The sequence below is a fragment of the Ovis canadensis genome, chromosome 1 (assembly GCF_042477335.2).
Source record: "Ovis canadensis isolate MfBH-ARS-UI-01 breed Bighorn chromosome 1, ARS-UI_OviCan_v2, whole genome shotgun sequence".
In the NCBI taxonomy this organism is placed as follows: Eukaryota; Metazoa; Chordata; class Mammalia; order Artiodactyla; family Bovidae; genus Ovis; species Ovis canadensis.
In genome coordinates, this window is record NC_091245.1 from 265,623,094 (window position 1) to 265,640,055 (window position 16,962).

The 16,962-nt window shown below is 50.5% G+C and overlaps 1 protein-coding gene across 2 annotated transcripts in view; it reads left to right on the top strand.

Annotated features, from left to right (window-relative positions):
- Positions 1-2,058: 2,058 nt before the first annotated feature.
- Positions 2,059-16,962, top strand: part of ABCG1 (ATP binding cassette subfamily G member 1) — a 66,587-nt gene continuing 51,683 nt past the window's right edge. Inside the window, exons 1-2 of one of the 2 annotated variants that reach the window (XM_069581562.1) lie at positions 2,059-2,272; positions 9,044-9,278. In XM_069581562.1, coding sequence (XP_069437663.1) covers positions 2,231-2,272; positions 9,044-9,278 — 277 coding nt within the window. In that variant the 5' untranslated portion in view covers positions 2,059-2,230. The remainder of the gene's footprint in view (positions 2,273-9,043; positions 9,279-16,962) is intronic. The other variant, XM_069581571.1, reaches the window with a different exon arrangement.

A 16,962-nucleotide genomic window follows, 5' to 3' on the forward strand; every position in this document is an offset into this window, starting at 1 on the left:
AAGCCTGAAACCAGTGCACCCTGAGTCTTCCTGTTACGTAAGACAGTGAAGTACCTTGAGCCAGTTGGAGAGGGTATTCTGTCACTTACAACCAAAGAAGTCCCTATAGCCACGTCACAGATCTGACCGACCTTATTCACCATTTGCTTATTCCCAGGTTTGGCACAAGAAGGATAACATTAGTAAGGATTAGAATTGCTGGCTATGTGTCCATGAGCAGTGGAGCACACATTATCTCCCACGTGGCTGAGATGATTGTTATCCCCATGTACAGATGCGTAAGCAGAGCTCTCCATGGCCTGTAACGGAAAAGCCAGCAAGAACCCACTTTACCACTGTCTTCCCTCTCTGGCTTCATCCTCAGGCTCCACATGTCTCCCTGCCCATTCCCAGGAGCTTGGCGAGCAGAGCCTTACACTTCCAGTACCTGACCTATCACTGGCCAAATCAGCTGGTGTAGAGCTGGGGGCAGGGGCAGTTCCAGAAGGATGTTCTGAGCACATGCCCAGCAGTGAGGAGAGTGGGTCTCAGGCAGAGAATACATGCCAGGGCAGCAGGACCACACTGTCACTTGTCCTGGCTGCACAGCACGGTCCAGTCGATTCTCATGGAGAGTTCCTCCGTGGTCACGCTCTGTTGTGTCTTTCACCCCTGTTTTGTGTTCCATTTGGCCCTAGGGCAAGTGGTGGGCTTCAGGGCTGCCCACAAATCCCAGGTCTCAGAGATGAGGCACCTCCATCCCTGCCTTTGGGTCTCAGTTCTCATAGACAAGCTTGTGAATCTGAAACCTCTTTCCAGAACATTTGGAGTTCATTGGCCTCCCTGCTCAGCATGTTCAAGGCACCACACAGCCTGGTGGGCCCGGCATGTAGAGAACCAGTGGCACCTAGAGATACAGCAGTCAGATTTCTTAACAACAGAATAGAGGTGATGCGTGAACTATTCAAGTGAACTGTGCAGACAAAAGCAGGGCCCTCTCGCCCTTGAACTCATGCTTTACACTGCCTTTCCCTCCATCCTTTGATTCGAGGGTCATGAGACCTCAGGTGTGAAGCCCTCCTGCCTGGCATGAAAAGCCGTGCTCCCTCTCCCCGTGAGAAAAGCAGGGGCTTCACCAACCCTAGGAAAAGTGGGGAGGGGTGACCCAGGTGTGCTGGAGGTGAGAAGGGATGCATTCCTACCTGTGGTCCCCACATGCAAACCACTGAATAAAAGTATTAGCCTCTGAGATTGGGAGTAAGAAATGTCTTATCACCATGGTTACCAGGAAATGGTTCCACTTACATATAATAAGGGTCTTAGCAGGCCATCTGATACTCCCATCTGGGGCCACATGAGAGGGTGTCTGATGTGTCTCTCCTTATGCAGTTACATGAACACAGCTGTGAGCCAGGTACTGGGAACACTAAATTTAAAATTTAAAAAAAAATGTTTTTGGTTTTTTGTTAAGGTGGGAGTTGGGAAGCTGGGGGAGGACAGAGGCCTGGGCATCTTCACCTAGCACCCTTTTGTTACCCAGGACTTCACTCTGCATCTGGCACCCAGCAATGTTGGGTGAATGAGTGAATGTGCTGCCTCAGTATGCAAGGGCGGGTGTCCCAGATACAGAGCTGTAATGGGGGGCGGGTATTGGAGCGGCCGTCTCCTCTTTAGTTCTCACGCTCCTACCTGGCAGAGAGGGGCCCAACAACAGAAAAAAAGAGAGAGAGAGAAGTTCCTTTACCCTTCCACTCTCCCTCCCAAAACGAAATCCGCAACCCCCCTCCCGGCACAGCACTACAGGCTGTGAGGTGGCAGTCCTGAAGGGGACCCCCCGCTGACAGTCGGGGGCCCAGGGTCTCTGGCCTAGCCCTCGTGAGTTTTGGAACTCGAAGACTCGAGGTCCAGGGAGGATCCTCGGCACCTGCTGGGCCAGCGGCTCGGACTGCCAGTGGAGCTGGGACTCGGAGAACTGGGCCAGCCGCGCCCCCGCAGAAGCAAAACAAGAGCACGCGCACCTGTCGGCTCCGCCCCACCCCCGCGCGCCGGCCAATCGCTGGTAGAGGGCGGGGCCGGAGTGGGCGAGTCGTGGGCGGGGCCGGGGCCCCAGAGCCCTTAGAGCCGGAGCCGGAGCCCGAGCCCTCTCGGCGCTCAGCAGCCGAGCCGGTGCGAGCGCAGTGTCGTGCCCGCCGCCCGTCCCCGCCGCCCGCAGCCTTGTCCCCGCCGCCGCCGCCGCCGCCGCCCCCGGGGCATGGCCTGTCTGATGGCCACTTTCTCGGTTGGCACCGCCATGGTGAGTGAGCGCATCCTTTGCCCCCGGCGCTGGGTTCTGTTCTCCGGGAGAATAAGAAACGCACAAAGACCCGCACCCTGACATCTGCCCGTGAGCCCCGGGGGAGGCGCCCGACTCACATCGCCCCCCGCCCTGGCCACCTGACGCCTCGGGATGCTGCTTGCAGCCGAGGACGCGGGGAAGGCGGAGGGCCAGGGGACGGAGGAAAGGAAGGAAGAGGTCCCACAACTAGACAGATGGCCTTGACCTCGTCCGCCTCAGAGTACTCGGCCTGGGAACCCATGGCATACTGGGGCGGGGCGGCAGCCTGGGTCAGAGGGAAAAGGGGGTCCCATCCCTCTGCCCGCGCGCGTGGCGGGAGCCTGAGGATCCGGCGCTTCTTGCGCTGCTCTCCGGAGCGCCGGCACTGTCTAGGGGAACAAAAGAGAGAGGTGGTCGAGAGCCTGGGCTGCCCCTTCGCCCCCGGGGACTGCCTTTCCCGGACCTGCTCAGGAGGGGGCGGCGGACGGAGTTAGGGGGAGGCAAGTGAGGGACTAGCCTGGGTCACATTTCTCTACCTTGGGAAGAGACTGGGGTGGGGACAAAGGCGCTCATCTCACTCTTCCCAAGGGTGCCAGCTCCGTAGGGGGACCACCGGGTGCAGGCGAATTCTTTGCTAGACACTTACAGTAAGTGCTGTTTCTATAGGTGGTCAGGAGTCTCCTCTTGCCCCTTTAAAACAGCTCCATAAACTCACATTAGAAAAAAAGCAAAACAAAAGTCTCACCCATCCCAGGGCCTTTCATTTCTATGCCCAGCACACCGGCAGTGCAGTGAGGTACTTCTGGACTGATTTCAGGTCATCTAAAGTACAGATAGAATAAAGTATTCCGTATTCCAAGCCAAATCGCCTCCCCCCACCAACCGCCCCCCCCCCCCCACCATGCATCCCTCTTCTGTCCTTTGTCTGTGTGTTTACTATCCTGCTAGTCACTTCCCATGAGCTGTAACCCCACCGTGCACAGCACGCACGGGTTTCTTCCCCATCCTTTGCCTTTATTTCATTTTTAGCATCCTGTATTTGAAGTCAGCAGGGCTCCGCAAGATTTGACCGACAGTTACCTCTTGCCTTGAGCGAAAGAAAAAAAAAAAAACGTAGCCGGGTTTCCGCGCATGCTCTGCTCTGACAACTGCATCCTATGATTCCAAACAGGTTACTGTAGAACATATCCAGCCTCGCCAGCTCATTATATAATGATTTTGTGTAAACCGAGAGAATGGGGCCGCGGACACATTGAGGAGGTTGGCAGAGCAGGAAAGAGCCAGGGACAGGGGGATCCACATGCCGGGTCCCATCTCTGGAAGGTCTCTGCCTTTATGACCTAGCTTCTTAATATGAGAGGGATACCCAAATGAAAAAGGCAGCCCCCTCATGACGTTTGCTTTTATCTGGTTGAATGTTTGGGTAACACTTGACTATTTTTCATTTTGCACTTGTTCATTGCTTTGGGATTCCAGAATGAAGGTGGCAATGGAAAATGAAGGAGATTATTGTTGTTAGTTGTGGGTAAAGAAAGTTTCAGGTCTTGGAGGTGCCTGGTAACTAACTCTTGAAGCCCTTTCAAAGCTGCAAAAGTGGTTTATACATGTGGGACAATAGTGAATCAGCATGTTTTAAGGTAGAGATGTTTTTGCCAAGATTTCCTGAATGTTACCTTACGGTTTGATGCAGCACCAGAACTTAGATGTTTCTTTCACATGAGGCTGAGCTCACTTTTTTCAGAGAATGTTGTTTTGCGTGAAAATCATTCTCCCTGAAAACGTTGTCCTTTTTTAAATTTAAAATTTTGACCCAAGTCATAAGCAGAACCCTAGAGACATTCCTAGGGCCCTAAACTTTCCTCTAGGGTCCAGCCCAGGGCTGACTGCCAGGTGTGAGTCTAGAGAAGGTGCCTTGGAGGATGGGAAAACCACCCACCCGTGTTCACGAGTCCCTGAGCTGGGCTGGGTGGGGCGGGCAGGGCTCCCAGTGGGATTGGCATTTGGGGCTGTGGAAGCCAGGTTTTGGAGACAATGAGGTTGGCACTCTGAATGACCGTATCAGTGACACCTACCCTTTGCTTAATTAAGGGCTTGACACGGGTTCTTTTCCCTTAGGCAGTGCTCTTGAGGGTGCTGGACCTAGTTTTCCCTTTTTTTGTGCTCAAGGTTCCAGTGTGTGTGTTTGGGGGGGTTCTGCCCTCCAAATGCAGGGTCCACTCATCAAGGTGGACACTGTAGCTGGCAGCAGGGAGAGAGTGCATGCCAGTGCCTGGAGCCTGTGAGTTCCTCTTTCCTTTCCTTCCCAAGATGCTGTGAAAAGATGCTGAGAAGTTTCTATCTCCAACTGGGCTTCCCTGAGTAAAGAGAGTGAACCAGCATCACTATGGTCTGGGGTGGGGGCAGGGCTTGCTGACTGTTAGAGACCCTCCCTAGCTAAATAGGTATCTAGATATGCAAGGAAATCAGTGGCCCAGAAAAAATTCTTACCAACAGCAAGCAAAAACAGTCCAAATGGGTCTCCTTGGCACTCAACACCTGTGAATGGACTCGCTATTATTTACCGTTTATTATGCAGCACAAATTGTGTGGAGGGAGAGGGCAAAGACAATGCTTTGGTAAGAAAGGGAAACATACAATGAAAGGGAACAAATAGGGAGGGAAGATATATTTGTTTCATTTTTAATGAGCTCCGGAGGCTAAGGACAAGCTAGCTGTAACCTACATCCTCGGCAGCTCTCATCTGAGGATGTGTTTGAAGAGAGCTGGTCTATTTTGGAGTGACAGCCACTACCTCCCATCAGACAGGATTGTAGGATTTTATTAATTGGACACCCGTTAGAAAGACGGGTGATGGTATGCACTGCTTTGGTTGCTTTGGAAGGTGGGCTTGTACGGTTTCCCCAGTCTCTTGTGGCTTTGCCTGTGATGAACAGGGGTTGGGATGGCCTAGGGACTACTGCAATTTGCCTATAGAAAGCCAAGCAATATTCCGGCATGATTAGGGACGCTGCCTGTGGGAGCACCCTGCAGGAGCTGGCCCCCAGCTCGGCCTCTCCTTAGCCCTGGGGCCTCAGGCTCTGTGAAGTGGAGTGGAAAAGGGTATACTCCCTGTCGAGCTGTGGAGACAGAAGGGGAGTAATCTATGCAGCCTGGAGTGTAATTGGGCGCATTGTTGTGCATTACTGAATGAATAGTCGCTATTGTTCATAATCGTTTACCTACCACGCGGGAGGCATAATAATTCAAAACTTTATATAGGAAGTATGGGCCTCTGGCTTCTCTCTTTCAGTTCCAAATCAGTTTACTCACCCAGCTTTGTCCCACCGGCCTGTCCATCTGTCTCCCTCCCCACTATCTCCAGCTAGTAGAGGTCACTCACTTCCACCACCCTCCTGCCGCCCGGGCTCCCGCACCTTGCGGAGCTACTCAGCTACTGGCTACTTCCTCCTTGACATCCCTCTGCGGCCCCACAGAGACTTCCAGATAGAATGCAAATCCCTTAACAAGCTTGGCAAGCCCTCCACCCTGTGGACCTGGTGAGCCTCTCTAGTCCCATCTTGTTCCAGAAGCGCTTTCCCCCACCCCACATCAGCACTCCAGCCCCCGAATTTCCGGTCTCCAGGTGCTCCGCCCTCTCCTGCTGCCCAGCCTTTGCACCTGCTGTTCCCTCGCAGGGAACATCATGAAGCAGCACCTCTCCTCCACCTCCCCTTGCTAAGCCCAGCTCACAGTTTATTTCATCAGAAGCATCGTGTGTCCCACACCCCCAGGCCCGAGCTGCACTGGGTGACCCCTGTGGGTCCCAGTAGCGTCTTCCTTCTAGTCCTGGCCCCTTCGTATTGAAATTCTTTGGGGCCCAGTCTTGGCCCTGAGCGTGTCTGGCTGGCTGGCTGCAGATCCCCAGGGCTTTATCTGGGCTAAGAGTGAGGGAGGGAGGGAGTAGATAAGTCTAGAGGGAAAGTCAGGCCCTCGCCATGCTCCAGGTGGGCATCTGCTCCAGTTGGGAGGAGGGTGGAGTAATGGCTGCTCATCCCTGGGCTTCATCAGCACTGCGAGACCCGACGTGTCCCTGGGCTTCCTCAGGATGGTCCACCTCGGCAGGAGGGGGAAGGTGGCCACGCTCTGCGGAGGGGCTGCTGGAAACTCCCCGTCCCTAACTGAACCCAAAACGATTGGCCACCCAGACTTTAGAGCCTCAGGACGCCACGCAGACATCTCATCTTTCAAGGTGGGGGGTGAGGACGGACTTTGGAGACCAGGCCTGGAGCTAACTGCCCTGCCCATTGGTCTCTCCACTACCCCATGCGTGCATGCATGCTCAGTCGCGTGGGACCTTTTGCGACAGTGGACTGTAGCCCGCTAGGCTCCTCTGTCCATGGAATTCTCCAGGCAAGAATACTGGAGTGGGTTGCCAAGCCCTCCTCCAGGGGATCTGCCTGACCCAGGGACAGAACCCCCTTTCCCGCCTCTCCTGCACTGCAGGAGGATTCTTTGATGCTGAGCCCCGCCCTAGCCCTTCAGCTACTACCGTACCCACCGCCCCGCCCCCGGGAAGGGGTGGCCGTTTCCTTCTCCTCCACTACCCGACCCCCGGCCAAAGCCAGGACTGGTGCTTCCAGGACTCTTGTGGAGTCAGACTGGGTTATAACCCGGAGAAAGAAGCTCCTGTTCCCGGAAGGGCAAGACAGGTGGCACAGGAGTGGCATTTGGGGCTGCTCTGTGTGCTGGAGTTGAAGGTGAGCGTCGCACTGGTGGGTCAAAGCCAAGCTGTGCAGAACTAGGGCAGGGTCTCTCTTGTTCCTTCAAGGGGTCCCATCACTGAAGGCGCTGGGCCAGCGCGGATTCGGAAGCCCTGCAGCGCCCTCCTGGGCGCAGGAGGGGCTCCTCCACAGCCCAGGCTCTGAGGAGGCCCGTTGTCAGGCTGACACAAACCCGATTGTGTGGGGGATGCACGAACCCACTCATGTTTGCATTTGAAGCACTTCACTTGCTTGGTGCCAGCGGCAAAGCAAGATTAATTTTGTCAAGAGTTTTACTCTGCACTTTAATTTTTATCCACAGAATGTTACAGTCAATGAACTAAGTTCTGATGCAGTTAAGCTTTCCAGAGGTGGGAGATGCCTGGGAGGTGTGTGTGTGTGTGTGTGTGTGTGTCTTTTTCTTAAACTGCAAAACAACATTTTCAAGCATCGTAAGAACCAGAAACCCCTGTGGTCACATCTCCCCATCCCCTTACTCCTGCTTTAAAGATTTGAAACCTCCAAATCCTCTGATACTGCAGAGGCCCTTAAATCCCATGATGGAAATAATGTCAGCTCATTAAGGATGCAGTCACTGTACACACAAGAGGTCATTCTAATGGGGAGAGGGCTTGTTTTGGTCACTAGAGTTGCTGGGGTTTGTAAGAATGTTTATTGATGGTCCACCCTCTGGTTTTGTTTTAGATTTTTTTATTAGAAACAATAATGATAAAAAAGCCATCAACTTTAAAGAAATACCCCACAAACCTATGGAAAAATAACAGTGTGATATTATTCCTGTTTAGAACAGATAGCAGTATGTCAGGGGCTACCCAGCCTTACAGCCATCAGAAGGGCCTGAATTATCAAAGATGGTCATCCAGATCAGACTAGATCAGGCGGACTGCCTTCAACAGTATGGAGGTGTGTCACTGGAGGCCCATACTTTTGGCATGGGGGAATGTTCTCTCTCCATTCAAGAGACAGCTAGAAAAAGCACAGCACATTATTTGTCCACTCCAGGGTTCTTCTGCGTTTTGGATGTACCTGAAGCATATTGATTTGTTCAGTATTGCCAAGCCATTAGAAAGGATATTCCTTTCTCTGCATAAATACTTTTGGTTCTTGGGTCACCTGTTCAGTGGACTCCCAGTGGAAGCTTGAAAGGCCAGTGGAGCTACGTATTAGGTATCCTGGTGGTGCAGTGGAAGAGGCACCTGTTTTTATGGATGACTCACATTCTGGTGTTCTTGCCTGGGGAATCCCAGGGACGGGGGAGCCTGGTGGGCTGCTGTCTATGGGGTCGCACAGAGTCGGACACGACTGAAGCGACTTAGCAGCAGCAGCAGCAGCATATTCTGGGATCCCTTCTGCCCCTCACTTGATCTTAGAGTTCCTTAAAATAGTCTGTGCTTCAGTTTCCTTGGCTGTATCACAGAGAAAAAAATCAAGCTTTCCAACACTTAGAGCTATTATGAAGATAACAGTGAGAGAGGAGAGTTGTAGGGGGGTTGGAAAATTTATCAGGAAAACACAAAGACCAAATCCCAGGGGTCCAAGCGATACCATTGCTCTAGAAAAACGTGTATGACTTTACACCAGGGAGGTACTGAACGAGATCATCATAAAGCTCTTTCAGCTGTGCACTTCTAGCAGTCTCATGCATTTTTGTTGGGTTTTTTAACAAGTGGACTGTAAGTAGATGATTTTTTAGGGTGGCTGATGTTTCATTCTTTGAGACAAGTGGTGTATTTATTTTGGTTTTGTGATTAGATGCTATGATTTCTAAATAAGACGGTAGATCTGTTTCATAGTTTATCTTTAGCATATTTATAGTGGTAGAAGAAGTGAAGCCTGGAGAGAGGGAATTTCTCTAGGGGAGCACCCATCCTGTGCTGCTGAGGGCACGGTGGAGGGTGAGGAGTGTTGATAGATGGGTGGTTCTCTCCTTGTGGTCCTTGCCGTGATGTAGCTTACACTCGCTCTCGGCGCTTCTTTCCTGTCTCCTTAGAACGGCCCTTCAGGGATGACAGAGCCCAAGTCAGTGTGCGTCTCGGTGGACGAGGTAGTCTTCGGCAACAGGGACACCATGGAGAAGGAGCTGCTGAACGGACATCTGAAGAAGGAGGACAACAATCTCACAGAAGCCCAGCGCCTCTCCTCCCTGCCTCGGAGAGCGGCAGTGAACATTGAGTTCAAGGACCTCTCCTACTCTGTCCCAGAAGGCCCCTGGTGGAGGAAGAAAGGTAGGCAGCGGAGCAGCTGGAGCCTTCGCGGTGGGCGGAGCCTTCGGCGGTGGGCGGAGCCTTGAAGGAATCATCAGGTGGTTTGGGAAAATCTGGGTCTGGAAGGTGGGGGACTGTCTCTTTCCACTCCGGCTCTGCCGTGGCCAATCTCTCTGATTGCTTTATGCCTGATTTTTTGCTTCCCTGGTGGCTCAGACGGTAAAGCGTCTGCCTGCAATGTGGCAGACCTGGGTTCTATTCCTGGGTCGGGAAGATCCCCTGGAGAAGGAAATGGCAACCCACTCCAGCACTCTTGCCTGGAAAAATCCCATGGACGGAGGAGCCTGCCTGATAGGCTCCTCCGTCCATGGGGTCGCAAAGAGTCGGACACGACTGAGCGATTTCACTTTCTCACTTTTTTCATGATAGGAACAGATCAGATTAGATGACTCAGGAGACATCTTGAGTGTTTTTGTTTTTGTCTTTTTCACTGAAGTGTAGTTGATTTACAATGTTGTGTTGGTTTCAGGTGTACAGAAAAGTGATTCAGTTTATATATATATATATATATATATATATATATATGCATACTTTTATAGCTTCTTTTCCATTAAAGGCTATTGTAAGATATTGAATAGCATTCTCTGTGCTATACAATAGGTCCTTGTTGTTTATCCATTTTATACATCGTGATGAGTATCTGTTAATGCCAAACTCCTAATTTATCCCTCTCCTTCTCCCTCTGGTAACCGCAAGATTGCTTTCTGTGTCTGTGAGTCACACAGTAGTTCTTAAACTCTGATATGATCACAAAGTTTGACCAACGTTCCTGTGTGCTGGCTTCCAGTCTGAACACGGAGGGTTCTCTTTACTGGATGCTGTTAATGTTAGTCTTTCTAGATGGGACTTTTTTAGTTTCAGAGAAAAATGGAAACAGGTGTTTCCTCCCATGCTTGAAGTGTTGAAAAGTAACCAGTGACCTAGGGTAACCTCTCGGGAAACCAGTTGTGTATGTTTATAGGTCTTGAAAGGACTGACTCAGGGGGGTGTTGGTGGGCTAGCCGTAAACACAGAAAAGCTGATGGAGCAGGTGAGACTTCAGAGATCTTGGGAGACGCGCACACACACGAGTTTGCTGCTGCCCTTTTGCTTGTTGTTGGGAATCGACAACTGATGGTATTTTGAGTTTTCTTCACAATGGAGATGCTCCTTTGCTAGGTCTGGATTTTCAGAGTGTAGAGTTGATGCTTCCCTGGGTTGGTATTTATTTTTCAAGCCTGACTGACTTCTTCCCATGGAATTCACTCCTCATTCACCCCAGCTCTGTGTACCCACCCTGCGTCCATCTTTGGAGGTAGGGGAGGGAGGTGACTGGGAGAGGGCATGTTAGATGTCACCCAGAAACGATGGTCTATAGTTTCTACTGAACCATTTAAAACAACTGGAAAATCATGAGGAATCTGGAACAAAGTGATTCAGGTACCTTCTAAATGTTTATATTGTTTAAACCTTTTAACTTAATCTAGGCTCTATCCTTCTTTCTTTATGAAGAAGACCCACCAAGACTCACTTTTTTTTTTTTTAACTTTTCATCTTTCTGCCCTCTCTTGCCTTCCCTCTCTTGTTTCCTACCGCCTTGACACGAATCTGTTGAGATGGTTGGTGTGGCACCCCAGAATCCCTTGGAACCGTGGTTTTAGAGCCTTGATTGACAGATCCCTGGGACTTTGGAGCCAAGTTGACTGTGGGATGACTGTGGGTCTGTTACCACAACCAGGAACAGATCCCAAACAAATACTATCAGCAGCTGATAGTATCTGAGTGATCTGAGACATATTTTCAGGGTGTGTCAGCCTGTTTCATTAACAAAGAAATTCTGTGAGAGGCTCAGGAGCCTATTTGTTTGAGCCTCTTGAAATTTCAACATAAGTTTCCAGCTTTTTCCTTCTTCACTTAAACAAAGATTTTTATTGAAAAAATGCACTAAGTGACTAGGAGGACATTGTGAGGTTTTGACCTGCTGCATCTCTATAGATAAGTGGTGGCAGACCTGTGGGAGAGTGAACAGGTTTCTGTCCACGTGTTACGTGTGGTCTTGGAAATGTGATCATGATGTTAGCAGTGCTTAGATGGGTATTTTTCAAATGGAGACAACTTGCAATGCAGAAATGCCAACATTTGAAAACGGAGGCAGAATGTTGGCTTGAAATCCAACCTGGCAGGTGTTCACTTGGGGCTCTGGCAGGTGAAGAATATCACTTCCTGGCCAGATGTGTGGCTTGCCCACACTATAGTCTCTACTTGTTAGAACTGGTCACGCTGATTGTCAGCGGAAATGGCCTCTTAATTAGCAAGGGAGAGGCCACCAAGGTCCATGGCCAGTGGCCTACTAGGAAGCCTTGCCCAGATGGCTTCTGGGTAGACACTTGCCCTGAAGTAACCTCTGTGTAGGCTCGGGATCGGGGGCTGGGTGGAGGAGTAGGGTGTGGGCCCCAGGGACCTGCCTGTGAGTCAGAGATGGTTAGGGCTGGAGTGGAAGGCAGGCTGATGTGTCCGGGTTGCTGGTTTCTCAGGCAGCGAGGCCTGACTTCTCCATCCGGCTTCCTCCTTGGCCTCTGCAGCACCTCTGTTCGCTTCCTCTGGCCCTGCCCTCCTTCCCTGCACTCCATCATTTCCTTTGTTCTTGGTGCCCCGGTGGTTTATCACTCCCGCACACCCGGAGGCTGGGGGGGGGGGTACTTGTCCACCTTCTCACCAAATCAGAGGAAGCAGTATGTGCAGGACTTGCCCTGAGCCTCAGCTTCGGGGACGGCCAGAGGCTGGACGGTGGTTTCAGACTTGGTGGTCCAGCTTGGTGCCCAGGCCACACCTGGTGCAGGGCCTCGGAGTGCCAGGGTCCCTGTGGCCACAGGGCAGCGGTGCTTTCTCCAGGCTCAGTGCCCACAAGGCCCGCTCTGCTGCTGCTCATCCAGCTGGCCAGCGTCTCCCTTTTCTCTTGGTGGCAGCTTTATATTTGGCGTCACCTCTGTGTGATGTGTGATGCCAGGTGTCATGCCGAGTGCAACTGACGGTTGGGGCAGGAGCTTTTGTGCTTTTTTCTCTCACCATGTTCTGTTTTTCTGTCTGTATTGTTTGTTTTTTAAAATTCAACGTTATGTGCCGAGCTCACTATAAGGATCACAGCGGGGCTGAATGCAGCGCACTGAGGAGGGGAGAGGCATTTCTGAAAGGAAAATGAGAGTTGTGGGTTGAGAGGGTGACGTGTTTCAGGACTGCCTGGTTGTATAGTGAGTGATGGACACAGGAGCCTGAAGGCTAGGGTGGTCGCTCAAAGTCAGAGCCAGCACCTCCACTCGCCTTGGATTCCTGTCCATGCTTCTCCCCCTCACACAGACACTAGTCCACTCAAGTAAACTCCAGGAAAGCCTCCCCCGACCCCCATCCCAGAACATGGTGCTATACACTAACTTGACACAGAATGCTGTAGCAAAGTCTGTCACTGGCATTAGAATAATATCACAAGCTCCTACACAATTATTTTAAAGAAGATGGAAAAAGGAAGCTTCCTAACCCTTAGTGGAAAGGATGTGAGTGACACCATGTTTAAGAAGGCGATGTCAGCACTGGTTCTTTACAATTCTTGAGCTTGATGATTGCCAGGCATTGACTGTGGCCTTTGAGAAAACATCTTGAATTTTCAATTGTAGTTACATTTTCACTATATGATTAATGATGTCTTTAGAGGAAAATGTGGATCGTATAATAGATTCCTAGTAGAGAGCATAATTGTGAAAGGAACCATTCCCAGGAGAAAAGAGTGCCCCCCGGGGAGGATCTCACTGACTTCTGATACAGTAATGACTTTACCTCAAGGAATTCACTCATGGAGCCAGAGTTGAGGGGACAGATGACTTGGAACAATTTGGACTTTGGTATCATAACATTAACTAGTCATGTGAACTACTGTGTTGAGGGAAGTAGGGGAACGTCTAGTTTAATTGTCCTCACTCACCCCAGTGTGACTTAAATTTGAAAGTAGCTTTTGCTTTGTGGAAGCTAGGCACTGCGTTGGTGTTGGTAACATTTAGGACTCCATATATATATATATTTTTTTTTTTTAATTTTTTTGATTGGAGTATAATTGCTTCACAATGTTGTGTTAATTTCTGCAGTACCAGGAAGTGAATCAGCTATAGCTGCCATCCATGGGGTCACACAGAGTCGGACAGCACTGAAGTGACTTAGCAGCAGCAGCAGCATACATATAATCCCCTCCCTCTTGTACCTCCCCCCCACCCCCACTCATCCCACCCCTCCAGGTTGTCACAGAGCACTGAGCTGAGAGCTTCCTGTGCTAGACAGCAGCTCAGGACCCCTGTTAGGAAGAAAATCCACATCACGAAAGGCTGAGGTGGAGCAGAGGCGATTCTACACGCATACAGCACTCCCTGGCTTTCAGAGCTTGTCCATGAAGTGGAGTAGTGGGTACTCTTGAGTCGTCTGCCTTCCAGGGAGAATGAAGCCATTTCCATTTATAAAATTCAAGCAGCACTTTGGTTTAGGTGACTCAGGGGCCAATTCTGTCCTTTCAATGCAGTGAGTATAGGAGGTTCAGAGACATATCCCAGGTCACGGGAGCAGGGGAGGTGGGACACGAAAGCATGGGGGCTTTGAGACTAGCCCCAACGAGACACCCAGTAAGCCCCCGGCCCCAGCATGGGCACCTGACAACAGGCCCACCGTGGCATGAGTATGGTTCGCCCCTTTTTACAGAACCACTGAGGGTTGCCTTACTGTTACTTCTGGTTTATTTTCCCTTTAATAGGCCTGCCTGGATGTCAGTCACCTCTGCCTTTCACAGGGACCCATAAAGAGGCTTCCTAATCTCCTGGAGAGGCTTGGCTGTCCTGTCCTCTCCAGAGGGAGGTGAGGCTGGTGTGCCTGACATGCTTTGCACAAACAGGTGACTTGATTCTTAGAAATGAAATTATACCTCCCCAGATTACCTGTGGGTTGAGAACAAAAGTAATCCTAGCTGGGGCTTTAGAGAGTCTTCTTTCCTCTTCCTGAGCCTGGCTGGGGTCTCAACATGCTAATATTCCGATGGAATGGGACAGCACCTCCTACTCTGAAACCAGACCCTCCAGCCTCATCCTTGCCAAATGTCAGGATAGAGTTAAACATTCTGGGCAGCCCCACATCAGATTATCTGTATTGGTTTGCTTCTGAGCTATAAAAATGCATTTGAATGCCCTTCTCAAATTCAAGTTTGCTTTCTCTTAATTTCCACAGCTATTTCACAAGGCCTGCAATGACAGGCTGGCTAAAATGAGCAGAAGGTGCCATTAAAATCCCTTTCAGCAATTCCATTAAGGGGAAGACTGGATTCCATCCCAGCACTGGGTGACTTGATCCAACTGGTGGGGACATGGATGGGGAGGAAGGCCAGTGAAAGGAGGACTGTAGAAATCCCAGAACAGTGAGGGGGCTCTAGGGGGTGGGCTGCCTAGGTGTGAAGGCAGGTTTATGCTCCTCTAGCATGAATGATATTTTAAAAATTAATTTTTATTGGAATATAGTTGCTTTACTATGCTGTATTAGTTTCTACTGCACAGCAAAATGAATTGGCCATACATCAATTACTTTCATCTTCTATGAAACTATCATGCAAAGGCAAGCTTTCTTTGGGGAGCAAAGAAAAGGCTTCTGATACTCTGCCTTTGTTTTTGAGGCTGTGGCTGGTCTTATGGTGCAGTTTAGCAAACCTAGACCTTGCTTACGAGGACTCCCTGCTTGATGCTGGGGTGTTGACATGGGGAGCCCAATGGCCCCAGGTCACCTTGGTGAATGGAGACAGCTGCAGCACTCCTCTGCCCCCTCCGGGGCCAGTTGCCAGGTTCTCTGTTGCTCCCTGGGACAGGCCACTGGCTCAGGCCCTTTTGATGATGAGGTCTTCTGGAATAGTTCTGAATCTCTGCCTTATAGGCTCCGAAAGAGGCTTTGAAAAACTATAGTGAAAGTGAAGTGAAGTCGCTCAGTCGTGTCCGACTCTTAGCGACCCCATGGACTGCAGCCTACCAAGCTCCTCCATCCATGGGATTTTCCAGGCAAGAGTACTAGAGTGGGGTGCCATTGCCTTGAAAAACTATAGAGGATGGGCCAACTCTCCTGACAGATGGAGGTAGTGTGACCATGTATAAAACCAAAAGAGTTTGCTAGCTTACAGGCAGAACTTGAACATCCAAAGGGTCTAGGCACCCTTTCTGTAGCTCTCTTGGGGCCTGCTGCATGGAGGTCAAACCATCACTAACAGGGACCTGGAATCAGGGGTGCATGATCCCTATGTAGTCTGATCAGGCTCTACAGCCCCCACAGACATAGCACAGGTGACCTTGCTGACACTGGCTTTGAGGTCTCCTCTTCTCCTTCATGTCCATGTCAGGCCACCCCAGTCGCCTTCCAGTTGGCAGGACCCGCTAACACACTGCCATTTTTCTAAAGAGTGTGCCTGGTCTGGAGCCATCTGGTCTCCTCAGTGTGACCTTGCAGGATGGTGCTCTGCTCAGTGGGGGGCTGGTGTCACTGTGTCACTTTTTGAGTACACTCTTGTGACACTCATCTTCGACTGCTGGGTAGGTACCCTCCTGCCTTCCTTTAACACCCCCAAGTATGCTCATTAAAACTTCATATGCTGGAACTAACATCTTCTTGTATAAACCAGAACTGAATCCATCAAGGCCAAGATATAACCGAAGGTGACATTCTGCTGAACATGAAACCATTTCTTTTGTGTATAAACTGGTAGAATAAAATGTTTAGTAACCACACACCTGCTTGTTTTGAGTTCAGTTCTAGAACCAGCAGAATTGCTTATTTAAGGAACAAAGACAACCACGTGGGTCAGATGAAAAACATTTGGAAAGACTGACCTGAACAAAACGAGGAGCTTTTAGGATGGCGGTACATCCTCTATAAAACCTTCACTGATGGAGTTCCAAACCCTCTATAGAAAACTTACCTTTGAATAAAGTATCTCTAATATTGGGTGGTTTTGCCCATAATTTGCAAAAAGGCATCAGGAGGCGTTTTCAGAGACTAGGATGGAGGCGGGTGTGCCTGCCGTGACTTGACCTGACCCACAGCCCTTAGTTTTACTTTTCGTCAGCCGTGTCTGTTGTTAGTCTTCTTTGTGCTTGACTTCAAGACTGCAATTATGTCCAGTGGAGTCCTATATTTAGAGCCTGAATCTTGGAGCCCAAAGGAGCCTGGGAGCTCCCTCCTCTGACCTCTCACCCATGGAGCAATCTTTCTTGCTCCATCCTGACAGCAACCAAGGCCTGGTACCTCCCGGCTTGACCAGGTCCATGTTTGCACAACTCTCATTCTTAGAATTCTGTCTGTGGAGCTGAAATCTCAACTCGAGTAATGTTCATTTGTTGATCCAAGTTCTGCTTTTCGAAACTCTGAAGAAATGTGCATTATCTTGGTCTTGAAATGAGCTCACAAACTGGGAGGAAAAAAGCCTATGTACAAACCAGGTGCCTTAAGCTCCAGGGCTTTCTGGAAAGGAGGGAATGAAAAGCATGTGGCTGGTAGAGGAGGTGAAGCTGGAGCCCTGCTCTGGGAGAAGGTAGCGCAGTGGCACTCCTGGGGGCAGGGCAGTGAGCAGGAGCCCCTCCCGGAATGCTGTCGGTGGTGAACTGAT